The 22,677-nt window shown below is 43.2% G+C and overlaps 3 protein-coding genes across 9 annotated transcripts; 2 read left to right on the top strand and 1 right to left on the bottom strand.

The window, feature by feature from the left end:
* The first annotated feature begins 3,271 nt into the window (after window positions 1–3,271).
* Window positions 3,272–6,084, top strand: LOC125285487 (proline-rich protein 15). Of its 3 annotated transcripts, none has more exons than XM_048229947.1 (3): window positions 3,272–3,333; window positions 4,083–4,162; window positions 4,485–6,084. In XM_048229947.1, the coding sequence occupies exon 3, from the start codon at window positions 4,506–4,508 to the stop codon at window positions 4,926–4,928; it is 423 nt and encodes a 140-aa protein (XP_048085904.1). In that variant the 5' UTR covers window positions 3,272–3,333; window positions 4,083–4,162; window positions 4,485–4,505; the 3' UTR covers window positions 4,929–6,084. The 3 variants fall into 3 exon arrangements, with proteins under 3 accessions (XP_048085904.1, XP_048085903.1, XP_048085902.1); XM_048229946.1 differs by lacking the exon at window positions 3,272–3,333 and adding an exon at window positions 3,802–3,889; XM_048229945.1 differs by lacking the exon at window positions 3,272–3,333 and having other exon boundaries at window positions 3,817–4,176.
* A 1,982-nt stretch (window positions 6,085–8,066) lies between these two features.
* wipf3 (WAS/WASL interacting protein family member 3) lies at window positions 8,067–17,276 on the top strand. Of its 3 annotated transcripts, none has more exons than XM_048229267.1 (8): window positions 8,067–8,129; window positions 9,652–9,766; window positions 10,454–10,586; window positions 13,008–13,187; window positions 13,556–14,239; window positions 15,292–15,447; window positions 15,637–15,738; window positions 16,183–17,276. In XM_048229267.1, the coding sequence occupies exons 2-8, from the start codon at window positions 9,668–9,670 to the stop codon at window positions 16,221–16,223; spliced, it is 1,395 nt and encodes a 464-aa protein (XP_048085224.1). In that variant the 5' UTR covers window positions 8,067–8,129; window positions 9,652–9,667; the 3' UTR covers window positions 16,224–17,276. The 3 variants fall into 3 exon arrangements, with proteins under 3 accessions (XP_048085224.1, XP_048085222.1, XP_048085223.1); XM_048229265.1 differs by lacking the exon at window positions 8,067–8,129 and adding an exon at window positions 8,315–8,401; XM_048229266.1 differs by lacking the exon at window positions 8,067–8,129 and having other exon boundaries at window positions 9,537–9,766.
* Window positions 17,142–22,111, bottom strand: aste1b (asteroid homolog 1b). Of its 3 annotated transcripts, none has more exons than XM_048229261.1 (6): window positions 21,869–22,111; window positions 19,809–21,233; window positions 19,246–19,459; window positions 18,731–18,923; window positions 18,149–18,472; window positions 17,142–17,841 (listed from the first exon to the last, which is right to left on the bottom strand). In XM_048229261.1, exons 2-6 carry the CDS (start codon window positions 21,222–21,224, stop codon window positions 17,610–17,612), a joined length of 2,379 nt encoding a protein of 792 aa, XP_048085218.1. In that variant the 5' UTR covers window positions 21,225–21,233; window positions 21,869–22,111; the 3' UTR covers window positions 17,142–17,609. The 3 variants fall into 3 exon arrangements, with proteins under 3 accessions (XP_048085218.1, XP_048085220.1, XP_048085221.1); XM_048229263.1 differs by having other exon boundaries at window positions 22,016–22,111; XM_048229264.1 differs by having other exon boundaries at window positions 17,700–18,472; window positions 21,869–22,110.
* Window positions 22,112–22,677: the final 566 nt, after the last annotated feature.

Raw genomic sequence — 22,677 nt, 5'->3', positions numbered from 1 at the left:
ACATTTAAGTGAATAAACAACGAAGAAGATGGCCCTGATAAAGGCTAAATGAATCGGGGTTTGAATCTTAGTAAACAACTAATAGAAAACAAGTGTGTAACCATGGGGCAATATCTTTAGCTATCTTAGACGTTATTGCTTGGCATCACTGATTACTAAGTAATCCCTGATTACTGAGTAACTTACAGAACAACAATAAATTGTATGCTGCAAAGAAATCAGTGGCTTTAAGAATAATCTTCACCGTAAGAGTAATCATCCACTTTCACAAACACATCCTTTAAAGATTAGAGGGATACTCTAATCTGTGAACAATAACAAGTGAGTCCACATAGCTAAATTCCTTAGAGTTTATGATTCTAGTATGAGATAAATAGAGCTTCCAAACATGGTAGCATAACATTTGTTTTTGTGAAACCTGTACACCTCATTCACATTTGCAGCAAAAATAGTTTCATAGTCTGTTACAGTTCTTCATGCTTTTCGTCCAATGACAAGGAAGTCGGTGTATTTCCATATCTCCTTCCCCAAATCCTTCATGTAAATCATGCTCTGAAGATTGCAATCCATTTTTGTCTATATGGACACATCCTGGTACAAATCATGATGTGTGATCATTCTGAGAGTGAAACGAAAGAGGAATGGTACATGGGAGAGTGAGAGGACACATACTTTCACGACAGGAGGGGTCAGAGACCGAAAGAGCCAAATGAGTGCCTGACATTCACTTCATCCTTGTGTGTAATAATGATACATTTGGCACATTCACACACTTACAGAGAGAGAGAGAGAGAGGAAGAGGAAGAGTGAGGAGGAGTGTCCTTTGAAAATATTGCTGAAGTACAGTACTTCATTGTGCAAGTCTTGTGAACACAGTAAGTAACCAGTTTAGCAGGCTGTTTTCTGTATCATGATAATCTTTTGTGTTTTTTTTTCTCTACGGACAAGCTTACCAGCCATGCACAAAGGGACAAATAAACTTTCACTAACAAGTACATTTGACCTCATATTGATAACAATTTACTGTTCATTGTCCTTTTGGTAAGTGCAGTAGCAAGCTTATAATAATTTTAGCTTGCCAAAATCTTACAGAACGTCTACTTTACTTGCACAAAAAGCAGGTCATCCTGCCCTGCTCCCTCCTGTTTTTAAAGAATACGACACCTTGGGTAACTGGATGCAAGTTGTTCTTTGATGAAATGTTTAATGTTGAGATTAATATGCAGATTTGTAATAGTTTCATAGTAATAATCACATAACAAGATGTCTTCCTGTTTTTTTACAGGCACCCCCACTCTCACATTCCATCACCAGTGATGAAATCAGCACTAGTGAGTGGGAGTGTGCACAGAGGAGGTTCCATAGGATTCCTGTGTGTGTGTGTGTGTGTGTGTGTGTGTGTGTCTTGTGCAGGGGCAAGGCAGTGTGCGTGCGCAAGCAGTTTCAGTCCAGAAGGGAGTTCCCGAGGTATGTGGAAGGGCAGGTGCAGTGCGAATCATGAGCTGCATTCCACACGCTCTAGCAGAGTCTTACCGAAACAAAACGATCTGTGAAATTTCTCTCTCTTTCAACCTTTCTCTCTCAGCTTGGAAAATGGAGGGGGATGTAACAACAGCTCTCACTAAGGAGAAAAGTCCTGGTAATTAGCCTAATAACCTGACAGCCTTGACAGATGGTTTCTTGTGTACAGTGCAGGGAATTCACATTTGCTAATTTTGGTCAGCCGTTTAAAAAAAAGGAGTTGACTGCAATGCATATTGAGACCATGTTCATTATTAATGCTGATATTATAAAATGCAAAAAGTTATTTTAATGCAAATTTAATTGAATATGGTCTGTTTTGACAAATAAGTAGCCTACAACCACTGAGTCTGTCTAGCTCAATTAGAAGTGTCTAAGCACCAATATTATCTTCAGAGGTGCAGTGTAGGAATTTCATGGCGGTCACGTCGTTGCCCCTTGCGTTGGCCGTGATGCCCCTTTGAAAATCAAAGGTTTACAGGCCACTGTGGCCTTGGTGCCCCCTTCTTTCAATATTCTGGTTTGCATCTGACTAATAGCGTATTTTATTAGCCTATGGCCTGGCAAAATAATCTTAGCATTCACAGCGCAAATTAATGTAGTCTTTTACGCAGTGGAGAAAGTGACAGAGCACAGCAAGAAAGAAAGTGCGTCCAGATTCACCCATTCTTCTCAGTCAAACTACTTGCAAAGTAGCCTACTCATCATACAGACATCACAAGTAGGCCTATCACATCACATGAAAGAGCTTTTTCTCAGCTTTTAAACGATGTTAGCCGTTTGGTGAACGGTTCGCAAGACAAATAAATACTATAATTAAATTGAATCATAAATTCTAGGTTCTGCGCCAATCTCCCTACCCATTCATCTTGGTGGAATACTTCACCAACCCTTCGTTCAAAACATGGCAAACCATATATCAAAATAAACAGCAGACCTTACCGACCACGAAGGTTTAAAGCAGTCCCCTGTACAGTTAGCCGTTCCAGAGTATTCCGGTTTTGAATTTGCAGCCAATTTCAACATGCATGTCTCCAAATTTGGGCTTTAAGTTTCACAAGTGTTTAAATTTTTCTATGTGATTTCATAACAGGCCAAATTCAAAATAAATGTTACAAATATCGCCTAGATGTCTGTAAATATTAAAATCAGAGGATATACAGCTGTCTAAGAGTTTGTTAAAGTAGCCTTAATGATCACAAAATGCTAAGCATGCATCTAGGCTATTTGAGTTTCTTAAAGCTGAGCTGTGCTTAAATTGTTCAATTCATAATTTCATAACAGGCCAAATATAAAATAAATGTTAAATATAGCCTAGACATCTGTAAATATTAGATGATCAGATGATTTACAGTTCTATGTAATATGTCATGTTTTTTTAATGTTTCATACAGTGATGCAGGTCTACTGCTGTGAATAGGCTAAATACAATTTTGATCATTTTTTTAGCCTACTACTGTATAGTTAACTTTGGCCTTGGTGTCCTGACATGTGGCCTTTGTGCCCCCCACAAATTTGCCCAACTGAAGGCCAAGTGGCCTTGCCCCTAAAATGGTGAAATTCCAAGCCCGGCCACTACAATAGTAGATGTTTAAGTCTGTATTATAGCCTATGTATTGTATTGTTTGAACCATGCATTGCATTTTAAGTGAACAGAATATGATGATGATTTTTTTTTCTGTTTGTCTTAGTGGGTGGCTTGTGGTGTTGTACTGAATTAGGATATTTGCACCTGAATTCCCATCAGGCTCAAGCTGTGGTCTTATGTACCGTCCAACCAACATTAATCCCCTACAGCTTTAACCTTTGCAGGTAGGCCATTAATCGAAATAAATGTGACTTGCAATTTCAAGGATTTATTTTAATCACACTGTAAATTGCAAATCACAGCCCCATTGCTGACCTCTTCAGGTGGCTGACTGAATAAATACATCTCTCTGTGTGCGAGAGAGAGAGAGAGAGAGAGAGAGAGAGAGAAGCCCCTATGCGTTTGTCAGTCTAATGAGAAGGAAACCCCGTCCTATTGGCTATCCGTCGGGCTATTTATTAGGCTACAATGATATTCTTCATGAAACGATCGAGTACAAAATCGAAGTGTAACATATCAAGAATGTGTTCATTTTGCGCAAGATAGCTCTCCATGCATGTTTTCTAAACTTGGCAGCTACTATAGAAGTTTCACTGAAAAAATACAGATTCACAAATCACAAGAGGTTCCTTAGCAACTAGCCCTGCCCAATCTGTTGTTAGAATACCTGAATGCAGACCCGTTCCACGTGACCGATTCTTTGGCCTCTCGACAAATGAGAAAAGAGGACAGGTGTTCTCGTGCTGGTTTCGGAGGCGGAATCCCGGTTGAAGTTGTCCGGTAAAATGCGATACGGTGCAGCTTATAAAGTTGTGAACTGCATGGTAGTTGTTCAATGTTAACTCGGGTCTTGGCTTAGGTGCAACTTCATCACTTCAATGTTTTGCCTACATGCGTCCTTTTAGTGACTTCACTGTCACTCACAGAACAAAACATCAGTGTAGATTTTGACTGCGCCTGTCGTTTTCTCAAGTCTTAGTCCAGTTGTGATCTGGAGGGGACCCCATCAGTGACCTATTCATTGCATCCTGCTCTCCGATTGCAGTGTGTGAGGTAGGCTACTTTGTGTACGTGTGGGGGGTGTTTTACTGTAATTTTTATAGAATTAATCTGACTTAAATTGACCATAGATTTGTAGACTATACATGTCCTACGTAATCACCAATCACTGAATCAAAGTAGTTTAAAACATTTTGTATAGATAAATATGGTGAGGATGCTGAGTGACATAACACCTTCTTGACAATGATGATGGTAATTATACTATTGACAGTGACATGCTACTACAGCCTCTGATAGTAGTTCCTGGGAGTGATGATCTGGTGATTATTTTGATGGAGGAGAAATGTAGCTGAGTGTGTGTGCATGTGTGCAGATTTCATCCCTCACCCCCAAGATGACTGACAAAAGCCCTTGGTGGAGGTCATTTGTGGGCAAGAGAAGGAGCGCTGCCCGAGAGTCCGCGAGGGAGGCCATGCTCGCTCAGCAGCAAGCCCAGGCCCCCCAGCCTCAAACCTCCACTCAGACGCAGTCGGTGGAGAGCCCACAGCCTTCTGCAGAACTCACCCATACAACCACCGCTGATCACACTCCTGCCGCAGCCACCGAACCACAGAGGCCCTGCTCTGAGAAGAGGAACAACAGTGCGGCTGACCTGGAGCCTACCTTCAACGAGTCGACCAATCGGCGTAACCTGCGTGTGTCCCGCTCAGGACGCTTCAAGGAGAGGAAGCGGGTTCGAGTGAGTCTTCTTCAGGACGAAGAGGAGCACACTGACAAGTCCTCAGATAAAGAGGATGCTAGTGCACAAGGCCAATAGCACAGCTAAAACTGTTGTCCTCTCAGCAGAGCGAGGCGGCTGAACTGTGCATTACCGTCCCTTCTGTCCCCAAGACTGTGGGACTGACAGGGGACGGCCAGAGCACACATCCATCCAAAGACTCTGTGAGCTATTTATGTACTTCTCAACTATACACTTATAATACTTAAATATGTTTTTAATGAATGAGTTTAAAATGCACCATGCATCATGCCATATGTGTGTTTAATTGTGAAAAGATGTCTAACAGAATTTTAATTTAAAAGTTACATATTTTAACTAAGGGGTCATGGGTCCATGGGGTTCTTTGAGCGTGTCACGTGTGTCCTTCCTAACTCTCACCCTGGGATTAGACGCTGTTTACTGTAGAATGGTAGATTATAATGATAGTCATGAGTCTTGGACAATTGTATATTTCACATGGACAAGACAACAGGAGTAGTCTACCTATAGAAACATTTATGTCTATGTCTCTGAGCCCACTGCTAAATGTATTTGTTTCTGTAGTCAGGGCTCTGGACTTTAAATCAAAACATGATTTGAAGATACTTTGAAATTACACACAAATTTGCGGCAAGGTCATATTTCCACATGCAATTAGGTTTCTGGCAAATGGTTGTGGTAAACTTTTTGCAATGTTGCAGCAAATTTGCAGCAATGGCATATGTAAATTAGGTTTGTTTGTCACCAGAAGTTCACTGGAAGTTTTACCATTATTGGCTAAGGGTGGTGGCAAATCACTGGCGAACACATTTGCCACTAGTGGCAAAGTTCTCATTGTTGCCAGAACTTTGCTGGAAATGTGCCTGTAGCAGGCAACATTGGCAAACTTATTTCAATATTTTCTAGTGAACTCATTTGTTTCCCACAAATTACCCACAAGTTTGCAGCAAATCTGCTGCAAACATTTCATTTTTGTAAGGGCCATCTTGTTTATACAACTCATGAACTACTACACAGCTACCAATATTAAACTAACCATGTTGGTGTCTATATAAATGTCATTGAATTGACATTTGATAGGATTATGTTTGAGAGATCTTGGGCACTAGCTGCAACATCATTTAATCCAATTTGACTGTATAGACACAGGCAATGAGAACTGAGATAAAAGTTGCACACATTACAAAAACACAGAGATGGTTCAAAATATAGTACCTCAAAGATTTCAGAGAATTGAAATGGGACAAGTGTGCAACCCCATTAGAGTAAATTGATTCTGCTATAAGGTTATATTGGTTGCACAGCAACTTGCAAGCAATGCCTGCTTATTCATTGATCTTGTTTCTCAATAACTGGGAAAGAGGACTGGATCATGACATGACCAGCTCAGGACCAATAGAATCTCCTCCAGAGAGAGCTGCTGTTTGGCTCATGGGTCTAAGATTATTCATAAAGTTTACTTCACTTTACTACAAATTTCCATTAGAACAAACACCTATCTTTTTAGAGGGCTTTAATCAACATGTTGAGCTGTCAGGATTATCAATCAAATATCTGTCTGTACCTCCTGTAGCTGTGCCATCAGGTTGTACCCTGCATAAACTAGGTTTTAGTCTAGTTTTTTTAGATCTTCCGAGAGAGTTGCTGACCTTTAAAAGGTGTGCTCAATGAGTTCTCTTTTACAGACATTTGGACAAGAGTATATCATTGACTAGAATGTAATTGGGTTTTTTTCCTACATAAAAGTCTGTATTTTATGAATAAATGAGGGACAGATGCTTCACATGTTTAGCTTATGTCTCCTTGTGTGTGGCTTCAGAAATATAAAGAGCTGACTTTTTCAACTCAACTTCATATGCTGCAGTATTTTACTTTCTACTTATTCAGGTCCTATATGCTGATAATTAAGATAGATAGATAGATAGATATATAGATAGATACTTTATTGATCCCTAGGGGAAATTCAAGGTCACAGTAGCATACAGACAGCATACACACACACATTCACTAACAGCAGAAAAAGTCATTAAAAGTATATATTATAAAGAACACAACTAAGCAATAAGGACTGTAGAAGATAAAGAATATACTAAATATACTAAAATACAAAGTATGCTAAATAAAACCTAATCTAAATCAATTCTAAAAAACAGTATCCACATAGTGGGTGATTAATCAATCAGGTGCGCTTGCAATGACTGAAGCAGGGACTGAGCCTGTGGTCCTCTGTGCATATGGTAAGGTAAGGTGCTCTTTGTGAATGAGTGTCATGGTGATGGTGCAAATGAGTAAGTCAAACAGTGCAACAGTGCAAGAATAAAGTCTATATATCTATATATAAATAACTATATTAAGAAAGGTATAAGTGTGGTCACAGTTCGGCTGTGGCATGGAGGGGTTGTGCATATGTGCTAATAAAGCACGCAAACAGTGAGGCAGAAGACAATGGTAAAGTGACTAGTGGACAGACAGTTCAAGACATGGAGGTGGTGAAGAGGCAGACAGACTATGTGGAGAAGTCTATTTCTCCTCTTCCCTTAAGTGATGCATTGAACAGTTCAATGGCCCTGGGGATGAATGACTTCTGCAGTCTGTCTGTTGTGTAAGGCAGTGAGCGAAGTCTCCAGCTGATCAGGCTCTTCTGCTTAACAATAGTGCTGTGGAGTGGATGACACTCATTGTCCAAGATGTTGATCAGTTTGTTCAGGGTCCTTTTGTCAGATATTGAAATGATGCACTCCAGTTCAGCTCCAACTACAGAGCCAGCTTTCCTTACCAGCCTGTCAATTAAGACCACAGTCCAAACATTAAGAGTGGATTACAATGTTTATTAAGACTTTATTAACCGATCTGCAGACTCAGAAAGAACATTTCAGCTTATTGAGTGCTCCCCACACATTTCAGCTCTTTCCCTTTTGCCTACAATAAAGTAGGCATAAAAATAAGTTATATTGTAACCCCTGCAAAGTAGGCCTATTTCAGCACCCTGGTCAAGTACTTTGCCTGTTGAGAAAATGTGGACCAACAAGTCTTCATTATCGCACACATTTAGTAAATAGTAAAAGTTAATATTTTTCTTAGATCACCATCTTTGCACACCCACTTGTTGCTTCCATAATCTGTTAGTGTGCAATGGTGTGGTCCAGGCCCCAGGAGTCGCACTAGCCTACAGGCCCGTGTCAGTTATAGAATAGTAGTGCGTTATGTGGGAGAATTATTCAGGTGTCAGTGGAGCTGCCGTGGAACTGCGACAGTGAGGTAAGTGTAGGGTAGTTGAGTAGGCTATATCATATAGGCAAATAACGTTACAGTCAAAAGAAAATTAGAGGCAATAAAATACGGTCTGTTTTGGACACGAAACTCGTCGTCGTAGGCTATTAATAACTCTGGCGTTGACACCAGTAAGTGAACTGTGTCTGGAGTGTCTGTAGCCTTCATCTCTGTGCCCGCTGACTAGAAGGCGCTCCTGCTAAAACAATCGTAGCCTACCTACCTCGTCGATAAACGGAACACCAACAGTCTGAATTCGGGTGAGTGTTTTAAACACTTTTTTCATGAGTGCAAAATAGACCATGAGCGCGAGGGTATTCTGTTTCACATGCGTGCCGTCCACTCGTAGGTTACTAGAAACTATGTCTTACCTCCCGCTTTGCTGTTGCAACAGCAATGTCTATGGCAACAGCAATGTATAGCTGGTAGCATACATAACTTGCAAAAAGTTATGACGATAATTACTTAGAAATGTCAGTGGCTATCAGTGAACATAAATGTACATTCACATGCAGGATATTTACGATTATTTTGACGAATAGGCTACTGCACCTAGGCTTCGTTTCGACTATTTGTATATTTTCCCCCCACTGCATGTTAATTAAGTTTTAGGAGTATATGTGACCAAAGTGTAGGCTTACCTGAATACTGCCGCAATTCCGTGCGTAAATGCGCATTCCGTGGAAACTTATCGAAGGATTTTAATGACGAAAATGGTAGCCTAGGAATTGACAGTGAGTTCAAAGAGCAACCCATCTTATTTAGTTAATGTAATACTCAGTGAAATTTTTAAAATGTGTTTATTTGATTGAGTTGGGCCTTCAACCATCATTCATTTGCGGAGCTGGCTTAAAGAAAATATTGTAAAAATGTATTGCTTTTCGTTTAATGGCTTGTTTGGTTGTCTGTATGTTATCAGCAATTACTTCATGCTACTTTAAATTAGGTCCAAATCCTAATTCATCCATATCCTATACATATACATGTGTCTAGAGTTAGTCTTAAGAATATGCATCTGTCTCATCCTTCAATTGTGAACAGTTCCATACGCCCACAAAAGATGCACTCAAAAGGACCCAGTGTGTAGATTCTTCCAAAACAACCCTCATAGATTCGGACATTCACTGAATCCTCTCTGTATATGGACATCAAGTATGTAAGAGGCCTATCCAGAGGGCAAACAGCATCACTTCCCAGACAACACACTCCATTGTTCCCAGCGCCTACTCTTTTACAGAGGGCCTCGGCAAGGCATTGTGGGAGTAAGGGGACGGTTCATCCTGAGACAGAGGGCGGTGTTCCTGTTGCTGATTCCTGTTGGTGTTGAAATGTCTTCCTGCCTTTGGTTTGGTGGCGGCCACACAAGCGGCAGATGAGACCTGAGGAAGACACTGATTGGATTGACCCAGACTGTGACAGCTGACTCTAAAACTGTTTGTGTGTGTGTGTGTGTGTGTGTGTGTGTGTGTGTGTGTGTGTGTGTGTGTTTGTGTGTGCACATCTTTTGCAGATTTTGGTGAGCGGTCATGCCTCTCCCACCACCACCACCACCTCCTCCTCCACCTGGTCCTCCTCCACCAGCGCCAGGTCCACCACCCCCACATCAAACGGCAGCACCACCACAGGTAACAAAGCTAAGACACATAAAAAACGTAAAGACTCTATGTGCACACAGCAAGTGGCTCTGCTCATCCACCAAGCTAGAGTCTGTATTATTAATCAGAGATAAAATTACACGGTCACTCTCTCTCTCTCTCTGTCTCTCTCTCTCTCTCTCACACACACACACAGTCAGCAGAAGGTATGCAGTGGCAAAGTGGTGTCAAATTTCTCTCTCTCCCTTTCCTTCTCTCTCTATCTCTGTGTCCCTCTCTTGTTCCTGTCCCCCTCCCTTAACCATGGGAAAACACCCTTTAGTTCTTAAAAGCCATTCATCCAACAACAGTGGGGCTATAGAATGCTCTAGAACTAGGAGGTAGCTCAAGAACACCTGGTAACTGTCAGCATTATGACACTAGGGTGTTGAAACCATCCCAAAACCATGTTGTCTCTCATATGTACAGTATGAGAACAAACTCCAAGGTCCAATGCACTTTTGAGAAAACATGCAAAAAATAGAGTCAATAAGCACAATTAAATTAAATGTATCTGTTTAATAAATAATATAATATGTTTAAAAAAGACTTGTCATGGACATGTCAGGTAGACCTTGTTGGTTCTCAGTTGACAAACTGTGTGTCTAACCTCTTAACAACATTGTGTTGTAATACTTGTATGGAAAGTGTATAACTGTCTCTCTCTCTCTCTCTCAGTCCCAGACAGGCCATTCTGCACTGGGGTCATCAGAGCGGGGCGGCCGCAATGCTCTCCTGGCAGACATCCACAAAGGAATATGTTTGAAGAAGGTCGCGCAGGTTAATGACCGCAGTGCCCCGCAGCTTGACAGTAAGTCTCCATGCAGCCACTTCCTGTTTCCTGCCCACCCTCCACAGCTGATTGGGGGAAAAAAACCAACTGTATCATGAGAACATGTTTTAGATAGAGAGACTTCCTATTGTGTTCTGTGGTGGTAAGGAACTTCTAGGAAACCTCCCTTTAGGAAACTGGAAATATAGTCATGTGTCTGTATTTATGTCATGGTGAAACAAATATTCCAAGCTGTGCAACAGCAACACATGTTAGTGCAGATTTAGAAGAGGGATCCACTTCTAATATACATTTGTTGTCATATAAATATGAATATTTTGATAAAGCAACTGTCTGCGACCATTTTAACCACACATGAAAACATATTGCCCCTTCTCACTTTGAGGAAAAAGTCAAACTCACTTTTTTTTTTAAATATACAGGTATCAGAAAAGTGCTCATTTGTACACAATACATAGACAATTTAGGTCTACATACTATTTTGAGAGGACACAATACACAAGTTAAATACACATTGTTTAAAGACAACCTATGCATGTTTTTTCCCCCTTAATATGTCAGCTCCTAAGTCATGGATACATTTAAGAGACAGACAATGTATAGAGTGTTGTGATGCTCTCAGCCAGGGCTGTAGTACTCGAGTCCGGACTCGAGACAGTTTTCTATGGTCTCGGACTTGTCTCGGACTCGCTGGTATTTGGACTTGGACTTGTCTTGGTTTCTGCCACTGGTCTTGCCAAATATGGCTTTTGGGTCTTGTCTTGGGCTCGAACCTCTTTGGACTTGGTCTTGACTTGGTCTTGGACTCGACAAAGGTGGTCTTGACTACAGCCCTACTCTCAGCTGCCCTTACTATTCGCTGCAGTCAATTTCTTTCCTGTCTCATGGCTGCTCTTAGCCAGACTGTGATGGAAGTGCATGGGACAGATTCATTGACTGCAGTGCATAACTGGGTCACCAGCCCCTGAGCTTTTTAAAGGATGGAGTTAATGTTGGACCTCTTCAGGTCCTGAGAAATAGCTGGTTCCCAAGAACCTGAAGGTCGCCACAGTTGACAGAGGGCTGTCTGATACCGTGAGAGGGAGTGGGTAGCAGGTGTGTGCATGCAACTTTACATTAATGAAATCATGTCATGTGAGGTGTAAATACAATGTTTATCAGTAAAACAATATTATAAAAGTCGTTAGAATTTGACGTTCTTTGAAACCAAATAATTCCTACTGGTCAGACAGATCATGTTTTGAGCTCCATTTGTTTATGCATGTGTGTTGAGGTGTTTGTGTGTGTGTTTGTGTGTGTGTGTGTGTGTGTGTGTGTGTGTGTGTGTGTGTGTGTGTGTGTGTGTGCACGCACATTCTAGAGATTCTGTATGTAATTGCTTTCACATGCTGATGCTTGATGCCTTGTGGGATGGTGTGTGAGTCATGAGAGAGAGGGAAACACAGACTCATTGTGGCATAGTTTCATCTAAATTACTAAATGTTACCATGCCCACATCAGCTCCTGAAAAGGGGAATCATTGCCTGGAGTACACCAGTAAAGCTCACCAGGAGCACTCTAATACTGATGCCACTTATATGGGCATCTGTAACACTCACAGGGCCCTATTTCAATTCTCAAATGTAGGTTATGTAATAGAAAGAATAGAAAGAAAGAAAAAAAAAAAAGAAAGATATGACTTCTTGTATTTCTTTACAGTGTACTGAAGCCAGCTATAAAAAGGGATATTGAAATCAAGCAGCACATTTTCACCATGGACTGAGACCTCAACGTTGGCAATGAAGGCGCTCAGCCTCTGGGGAATAAATGCCTGTTGACGTCTCCCTTCCCCTGCTCCCCTTCTTAGCATTGATCTTGCCACTTCATACCCCACTTCTGTTTAACGCTGTGGCATAGGGATGGCTGTATAAAACATTCAAATGAGATTAATGCTACATTTACATAAGTTGTAATGTGCCAAGTACCATCAGTATAGTATATAAGTATATATACTATTTTGATCCCGTGAGGGAAATTTGGTCTCTGCATTTATCCCAATCCATGAATTAGTGAAACACACACAACACACAGTGAACACACAGTGAGGTGAAGCACACACTAACCCGGAGCAGTGAGCTGCCTGCTACAGCGGTCCTCGGAGAGCAGTGAGGGGTTAGGTGCCTTGCTCAAGGGCACTTCAGCCGTGGATGTGGGCATGGGAGAGCAGTGCTCAACCACTTCCCCCCGGCCACATTTTTTCCTACTGGGTCGGGGATCGAACCGGCAACCCTTCGGTTCCAAGCCCGAAGCCCTAACCAGTAGGCCACGGCTGCCCCCCCCATCATGATTATTATTCACATAGTTGCAGGGCATATCATAGAATTAGTGAATACTTTGTAGCTGTTACAACAGTAATGGATGTGATGGACCTCTCCTGACAGTATATGTGTGTGTCCACAGAGCCCAAAGGAACAGGCCCAACACTGGGAGGTGGCAGCTCAGGGTCAGGAGGGTCAGGTGGCTCAGGCTCAGGTGGCCCATCAGCAGGAGCGTCCGCTCTCGGAGGTCTGTTCGCTGGAGGTTTCCCCGTGCTCAGATCTGTAGCAAAGGGGGAATCTAAAACACCCCTGCACAACCCTGGTAAGACACACACACACACACACACACACACACACACACACACACACACACACACACACACACATAATGCAACAGTAAAAGATTACATGTCTGTGTCGGTGTGAAGTGCTTTAAAATGGCCATTTTGCTTAAAAAGGGTTATAAATTCTTACTTACTTACTATATAAAATACATACTCCTACAGGCACATACATTGATGTTAAAAATACTTCAACTATTGTTGATGAATTACTTGTGAAAGTGGATACCAAGAACCTGCATGCAGAGAAATTAGGACATAAGTGTCATGGGAATCATGTGTGTGTGTGTGTGTGTGTGTGTGTGTGTGTGTGTGTGTGTGTGTGTGTGTGTGTGTGTGTGTGTATCAGTATCCCGGTCAGGCTCGTCTCTATGTCTGAGGCAGCCCCTGTGGAACCCTCCAATGAATTCCGGGGATTTCCGTGGCAGCGCTCCAGATCTCTCCACGTCCCACAAGCCTCTGGAGAGAAGATGGTCTCGGCCCTCCCCCTCCCACCCTCCAGCGCTGTCTGCCCCCTCCAGACCACCATCCTCAGGCCCTCCCCCTCCTCCTCTGTCCTATCTGTCCTTAGACAGACCAAAGACTTGCCCTCCACCCGTACCTACCTGTCCTCCTCCACCACCCCCACCAGCCGCGACCTACATCACCAAACCCAACTGGTTACCCGTCCAGCAGCCCACCATCATGCCGTCCACTCCCCCTCCGCCCCCACCCCCACCCCCACCCCCACCTCCAGCCCCCTCCCTCCCACCCTCTCGACTGCCCAACTATTCCCCAGGTGCCTACTACCCCTCTCCGTCAACTTCCCCTTCTGAGCCACAGGAGCAAGTAGACGCGTTCCCCCCTCCACCTCCACCTCACCCCTCCTCATACACCCCGAGCTGTCCCTCCTATCTCCCCCCTCCTCCTCCTCCTCCTTCTAAATTGCCGCCGTCACACCCGGCCCCCTACAGACCTGCTGTCCCACCCCTGCCTCCTACCTATCCCTCCACAGCTCCTTGCAGACGGCCCCCAGCTATACCGTGTCTTTCAGGTACTACTCTACTCTACTACTACTCCTCCCCCTCCTCTACACTACTCTATTCCTCTATTCTATTCACTCTGCTCTACTCTATTCTACTACTCTACCTCTCTGCTCTTCTGTCATCTCTGCTCATCACCTACTCCTATTTGGCGCCGCCGTACTTTCTACTCTACTCTACTCTGATCACGTCTCCCCATTTCAAGCGCCCACTACCCACTACTGGCTGTGCCGTTGATGTCGGGACGTAGCTCTGCTCTGCTGCTCATAATAAAACTCTGTTCTACTACTCTGCTCCCTCTGTTCTGCTGCTCTCTTTCTACTCTACTACTCTGTTCTATTCTCTGCTCTATTCTATTCTACTCTACTCTACTACTCTACTCTATCTCTCTATTTCTGTTCATACTGCTGTACTCTGCTCTGCTCTGTCTACTACTCTGTTCACACTGTGCTACTCTGCTCTACTCTCTCTACTCATAATTCTACTGCTGCTCTGCTGCTCTACTCTACTCTACTACTCTACTCCACTCTATTCTACTACTCTACTCTACTCTACTACTCTATTCTATTCTATTCTACTCTACTCTACTGCTCTGCTCTGTTCTGTTCTGCTCTACTGCTCTGACTCTACTCTATTCTACTCTACTCTACTCTACTCTACTCTACTCTATTCTATTCTACTCTATGGAAGTCTATGTTGCCAGGGCAACATGAGTAAATGAAGAGTTTGGTTCCAAAACGCTATAAATCCATTTTATTAGGCCTAATCAGTCATGTTATTTACTGTAAGTGAGTATTTCAAGTAATACCAATAACAGATATAAAGCACTTGTTTTGTTCTGATTGAGTAAAGATAAATCAAATAAATTACATTTCCACTGAAAGTACTTGATAAACAAAATGTAAATAAAATGATGTATAAAAATTCATTAAAATGGATATAGCGTTTTGGAACCAAACTCTTCAAATATAAAGTACATTTCTAGTGTGTTTATCATTCCCATAGCGACCTATTGAGAATGAGCACTAGATGTAGTTTGATGTGCCATGTGACTGTGTGACAGGTGTTGGAAGGCTAGGTCTGCCTCCTGCTCCACCTGCACGATCTCCAACCACAGAATTGTCTGCCTACTCTCACTTGCCTCCTCCTCCCCCTCCTCCTCCACCTTTCTATCACACCCAGTCCTCCAGTCAGGGGAATGGCCATCTGCACAGCCTGGGTAAGCAATGTGCCTGCTGTGGAAAATTATTCCAGTGTGAGCAGCATATTTACACGCTGCATTTTTAATTGCAAGGCAAAGGCACTAAGCGTATGTGTGGTCTGACTAATACTGTGAGTCCTTAGAGTTAGTGAGAGTGAGAGACTCAGAATGTTTAGACAGATAATCATGTTCTGATTCTTTTTTCAGATGACTTTGAGTCCAAATTTCAGTTTCACCCCTTAAAAGATTTGCCGCCACCCAAAGAGTTCTTTCCATTTCCACGAATTTACCCGAGCAAGATAAACCAAGGTAATAAAGCACAAAACCAGCTGTGTTTCCCTCTGTTCATAGGCTCATTCTCTCTTGTGGACTGATGAACACTAAAATATCACAAGCATTAAGATAGGAGTGGGAAGCTTATGTTAAGACAATCATCTTTCCATACATGTTTGTCACCTTGATAGCAGATGGGATGATTACTGATTGACAACAATTTGGTTTACAGTCATTGTGATAAACTGCTCACAAAAAGTCCGGGATATTTGGTTTTCGGGTGAAATTTAAGGATGAACCTAAAACCCACTATAACCTTAATGTGACCTTCTCTAAACTTTTGAATACGTATGTCCAACAGTTCAATGTTTCAGTACTTTCTGTACTGAAACATTCAATTTCACCCAAAAGCCAGATATCCCTAACTTTCTGTGAGTAGTGTATGTGGAGGAAACCTAAACTCTTTTGTTTTTTTAACAGTGTCACCAAAGCCACCGGCAATCAGGACTCACCTGCGGTGAATTACTTATCGACTCACCTGCGGTGAATGACTTATCGACTCACCTGCGGTGAATGACTTATCGACTCACCTGCGGTGAATGGCTGATGGTGCTTTGCATGTCTTCCACCTCTTTCCCACCTCAGTGGCATCATCTGATCCAACCAGTGTCTGAGTAACGGACATCCCTTTTGCAACTTCACAGCAAAAAAACAAAGAACTGCAGAATCTAGTAGGCAGATGAGTGATGTGTGAAGGCTGTTCAAATAAGTAGTCAAGTGAGAAATTCATAAGCTGTTGATTAGTAGCTACAATCAGCACCTTGTAAGCTCTCTTGGGCCAATACTGACTAGCAACCCTCAGGTCTACATGATTTTGATACTCTATGGTTTTATAAAGTCAGTTAAATTGTCCAAAATGTAACTACTTTTATAAGAGTTACAGCAAGAACGCAGAATGTTTCCATTTTATAGGTCATCATGCATTTCAGCTTCTTGGACATCATGTGTTTCTATTATAGTAGATTCTTTACACTGGCCATTAGCAGGAATGTTCAATCCTGCATTTCAGTTGTGACTGATGAAGCAAAAATAATTTTTCTCTATGTACTTGTTTTTTTGTGACACATTTTGCTTGTAAGGCAGAAAATGAACTGACTTTTGTATTTATTTAACTTGTATGTGTACAATGTGTTTCCCACTTCACCTTTGTGATAATCAACCAGGTTAACTGGAAGCACTGCCACCTTCTGGAATACATTTGTATTTCAGCAGATGTAACCAACATTTTCACGAGAGTAGATACAAGTTTGAGCCCCTCTCATACAAATAATAATGTACTCTGATTTAATGGCTGTATTGTCAAAATGATGATGCAGGAAAAGCTGAATTATCATGAATACCAAAAAATATGAATACCATCGGTCATATGAATTTCTGGCTTGAGAGTTTATATTGAATATTTATTTTCATCCATCCATGTACAATGTGAAGTTTGTTTGTTTTTGTGAAGATTATTTGTTGACATTTAAGATACTCATTTCATAATTCATTGTAATGACAATAACAATATAATTACATTATTAACATTTTAAACATGTTTCAGTGTGAGAATAAACGTTAAATATGAATTTTGAAATTGATTTAAATAATGTTTCATTATGAATGTATTAATGTAAATGTGGATAAATATATTTCTTACATGACATAAAATATATTGCAATATAAATAGGCAAAGATCAGAGTCAAAAGCAAAGGCAAACATGGATAACCCCAGCCACATTTGGTCCATGAGATGCCAGGGATCATTGTAATTATTTTATGGCATAGGTTATAATCAGGAATACCATGTACCATGTGTGCCCTTCGGAAGAACATAGGATTGACTTGAACTCATGGGTTAAATTAATTCATGAGAATGGGATGCCTTCCCACTGAGATCCTGCCAACACAATGTACACTAAAATGCAGCTATGCGGTAAGAGCAGATGAAAGGCACAACTGGCAGCCAGAAAAATTAATATCATCAATTTGTAAACAAGCACAAATATAGGCAAATTCTGGCAACTGCAGCCACGTGGGCCCATCACGTCTGAAAAGCACCATCTTGTACTTAACAACCCGTAAGGCCAAGTTGTAGACCTGAAATGTAAAAGACATGTAAAACCTGTAAGATGCCACTTCTTTTCTCACTGATAAAGTGCCAACCCTGCGATGGTTGATTAAAACCTACAACATTGTACATATAAAACCCACTGTATTATTTTAGCTGCCCAAAAATCCCCTGCATTAACTTATAACACCGAAATACTGTCATAGGCAGTGCGTATGAGACTGGATTACTTTAAGGAACTTGATCGACTGAGTCCAGCACGTCTCACAGCTCTGTTCTGAGAGAATCCATTTAAAATGTGCTGTTTAAAGGCACAAGCGGTAATAACAAGCTTACTCTTCTTCCTCATAGTCTTCATCACTCATCAACATGGCAAAGCGGTTGTTAAGGCCACGCTCGTCAACCCTTTGGACCCTCCCTCTCGGCGCCTGGCCTCTCCCTTGCGGTGGATGCTTCCTCTGTCCCCTTCCCCTCTTCCTGGCCCCTGAAGAAGATGGTCCAAGATGGCCGGTGGGGCCAGGGCCACATGGCTGTAGTGTGGCCTCCATTAGAGAAGAGAAGAGCTGCCCAGGAAAGGGGTCCCCAGCCAGGAAATCTTCTACAGCAGCCCCCTGTCTCAGCGCTGCCTGCACAGCATGAAGCAGAGTCCCACTGAACAACCTTGAGGCCAAATGGAATGAGAACAAGAGAGATAAAAAAGAGAACAAGTTGAACTATAACAGCAACCATTTTTCACATCACAACTCTGCGAAGATAGACTTGTTTTTAACTTTGTATCTTGTGATTCACAGCCCTCTGGCTAAAGCATACTGAGCCCATACAGAACCAGTGAGTTGACATATTAAACCTTGAAAGGGCACAGTAGCGATTGGGCTAAAGCATTTCAGGCAGTGGATATTGTTTGACTGGACACACTACCAGGCACATGGAGGATTTGGAAGGGGGCAACACAGCAGCTGGTTTAGACACAGCGCTGCCCACATGCATGACTGCCACTGGCTGAGAGCATGGGCCACCTCCAGGTTCAGCCCGCGCCGCTCCTTCCTCTGGACGCGGAGCTGGTGGAGTCGGTGGAGAACGGCAGCAACACCCGGCCTGCTGCACATGGGATCTGACAGAGACACATATCAGAAAGAATGAGACATACAGAACACCCAGTGACAATACACATAACAGAACACAGAACACCTAGTGACAATACACATAACAGAACACAGAACATAACAGAACACAGAACACCTAGTGACAATACACATAACAGAACACAGAACACCTAGTGACAATACACATAACAGAACACAGAACACCCAGTGACAATACACAAAACAGAACACAGAACACCCAGTGACAATTACCCACTACAGTTCTTTCTGACACCAAGTTGAAAAATGATTGCAGAGTAACATAAGTAGGTCACTAAGGCTATTTTGTACCTCCAGTAATGGTTCTGCGATAGCTTAGCTCCCCAAATGTAAGGCCCAGAATGACAGCCTGTAGGATGGTGGGGTCAGGCCGAGGCCTGGAGCGCTGCAGCCAGAAAGAGGTCACACACATAGGAAGCCTGAGGGTGGGGGGCACTGTGCCCAAGGCACGCTCTTCAATATGAAGAACTCTCAACAGCACCTGTACACGCGCAGACACTGACGTCTGGAGAGGGAGAGAGAAAAAACAAAGTCTGAAACCTGGGGTTGTTTTTAAAATGTCACAGCTGCTCTGCCAGTTAAAAGTAAGAAGTTATGTACTGGCATACATTATTTGCGCAGCAGCCAGGCACATATTTTCTGTGCCATTTTCATACTGCTACCATGAGTGTGTGTATGAGTATTTGTATACTAGACCATACATACATGCATACAGATGACATACATCAGCTGTAAATAGTTGAACAGGAAAAAATATGTTCACTACCTGTCTGACTGTCATTGCAAAGAAACAACTGAAACCATCAGATTAAAAGCTGTCTCACTACAAAGGTGTTCTGTACATTCATGCATACCTGGTCCATCATCTCTATCTGCACATGAGGAGCACCACTCAGTTGAACAGGGTCGACTGTGCTTTTTGTCAGGTTGAGATCACATCTGTCATACTCCACCACAGTGGGGGCGATGTGAACACATCCCTCTGCTTCTGATTGGCCACCATGTCTACAGCCACTTGTCCCCCTGCTGCCTCGCCCTCCTCTTCCTCTTCCTCTTCCTCTGCCCGCAGGAGCGTGAGCCGGGGCCTGCTGGCGGCCGAGGAGAAGCAGCCCGTAGATGACCTGCCGAATGGCCAGCGAGGTGCAGTGGCTGCTGGGTAACCTGCAGTTCTCTACCTGGGCGATCAGCATGACCCTCTGGAGCACCAGCACATCCTGGACCAGAGAGGGCAACCTGCCCGTGACGATCCCCCGCAAGAGCCACTGTGGCTGGGCAGCAAGTATTTCAGGGACCTCCATCGAGCCTGGAAGAGGGTTCAAACCTCCAGAGAAGAACTGCGCCAAGCTGCTTCGAGGTGGGAGAGTGTAGTCCTGCATCCCTGCAGAGAAAACGGATTGCGTGGCGCCTCTCCTCTGTTCTCTCCCTCCTGCGTCAAGCTCCAGCACCTCCTCCAGGGCCTCAGCAGGGCTGCTGAACTGAGACAGCCACAGGAGGAGGCCCTCGACCTGGGGGTTCCCCCTCCTCCCCGCTGCCACCACGGGCAGCTCCACGCGGCTGAAGAACAGCTGTTTGATGTGAGCGGGAGTGTAATCGTTCCCCATGATTACGGCAAACAAAGGCAACATCTGCGGGGTCAGTCCCCTGAAGTGGGAACAGAGGCGCTGCACGGTGTAGCAGCGGGCCGAGACGGAACACTGCGACGGGTGGGCCTGCCTGCCCACCGCCACGCTGGCCCACTGAAAGTGCCTGAAGGGTATGTAACCCGCACGCAGTTCAAATATGTAGAAGTCACTGTCATTGGTCAGCACGGGGCAGCCCCACTGGCTGGCCAGGGTCGCGATCTCCATGTCGGCCTCTGCTGCACACTGGAAGAAGGGGACGGCCAAGTCGGAGAGCAGCTGCATGAAGACGGCCTTGGTGAGCAGGGGAAGCACAGAACCGTTCGTTCCGCGGGAGAGGGAGTTGGCATCGTTGATGGACCTCTTGGCGCGCTGCCGGAAGGTGGCGAACTTCTTGTCACTGTGATCCATCCCCCCATCCAACACCACAAAGGGCTGGATCCTGCAGGTGAAGAGCGCAGCGAAGAAGTGGCGCACCTGCTCTGCGAAAGCCTCATACTCCCCACCGCACTGCTGGTCTGCGCCACAGCCGAAATACAGGCTGTAGTACAGGCTGCTGCCATCGATCACCAGCCGGGTGTCCTGGAGACGCACATTAACAAGGAAGCGGCGGTCCTTCTCCACGTAGCTGGTGAGGCCATGCACCCCCATAGCATGACCCTGGACAAAAAAGAGGCAGAGAACAGGAAACTCTCACTGATCCACCAAGAAACAAATGCTGGCTTTACCTGGCCAATTAGCCAGTGACTTACTGGTCCTAAGCAACTTATGTCAAAATACAGAATGTAGCAGCAGGTTTCTTCACATGAACTTGAAAAGCTGTAGCTACTGAGCCACAGAGGGTGTTGTTGCCCAAGACGCAACATGACTTGTAACACTCAATATCATGTAGGGAATTGGAGGGGAAAGGTGAGAAATCGAATGGCATTATTATCGTATAATGTCACTTGGTAGGTCGGATATATTTTTTATATTACCGGTATTGAGAGAGCTGTGATTGCACGCACATACAATACATAAACAGCCCTGAGGATCACTGTAAACTGAAATGTATGCATACATTCAAGGGCGTCAGGATATGTTTTTATATTTATGACTTTTTGCTACCCATTCATCTAAGTCTGAGGACGCAGGGACATATTGCATTGCAACTATGTTCTCAAGTTTCTCTAAACCTTTAATGGTTAACGGTTAATCCAGGTCATTCCCCTAACGATCTCTGTCGGAAATAAGAGCGGCTAGCGTTAAAATAAAAAAAAAAACAAGGGGAAAGTAAGGCAGTTCTTACAGCCTACCTTCTGAATACGTTCCTCTTTGCCTTTGAGGTAATCATTCACATTTACTATGGATCCGACATCAGAGGACTTTTAGATATGTTTTGTACATGCCTAAGGATAAAAAAAATCTATCAAATGTCATCGAATTAAGCAATTACTTCCTACCAGTAAATGTCACGTTACTTTCCTGGTCGTGGTACTCTTCTTTGGTTTCTGCTCCAACTACATAAATCCGCGTAATTGGCCCACTACCACCATCTAGTGGACTGGAATCCAGGCAAGCAGGTGCAGGAAGCAATCCAGTGCCATTCAAAACTGTTTTTAGAGGTGTTAGGCTATATTCACATACACAATTGTACTCCTGGAAAATCATACGTTCCTTGATTTGATTTATAACCTCAAAAGTCCTATATCCAAAAACTAGCCAAATAGCATTTGCATAGATCACTTTCATTCAGTATGTCTTGATATAATACACTTGGTGCTTTAATTCAAATAATGAAAAAATATTCTAGTTTAAAAAATAATGTCTTTTGGTTTCCAATCTAAGGACATTTCCAGCATTTCGTTCTAAAAACAATGAACATAAAAAAAAAAAAAATCAATTGGTATGGTATTCTAGCCTGGGTGTTCCCATGCTGCCTTGCGCGCGATTTGATTCACGCTGCTAAGGCAGCCTGGAGACCATGGAGCAAATTTTCGCCTGAGATAGGGAACCAATCACAGAACAGGTGGGAAAGCAAGACGATGATGAGCTATGCACAGACGCATTTGATAGACATCCGTGGCACCCAATAAACGGATCTGGGCATTTTTTTTCAAATACG

Source organism: Alosa alosa, chromosome 20 (genome assembly GCF_017589495.1).
Source record: "Alosa alosa isolate M-15738 ecotype Scorff River chromosome 20, AALO_Geno_1.1, whole genome shotgun sequence".
Taxonomy (NCBI): Eukaryota; Metazoa; Chordata; class Actinopteri; order Clupeiformes; family Clupeidae; genus Alosa; species Alosa alosa.
This window is presented reverse-complemented; position numbering and strand designations above follow the sequence as displayed.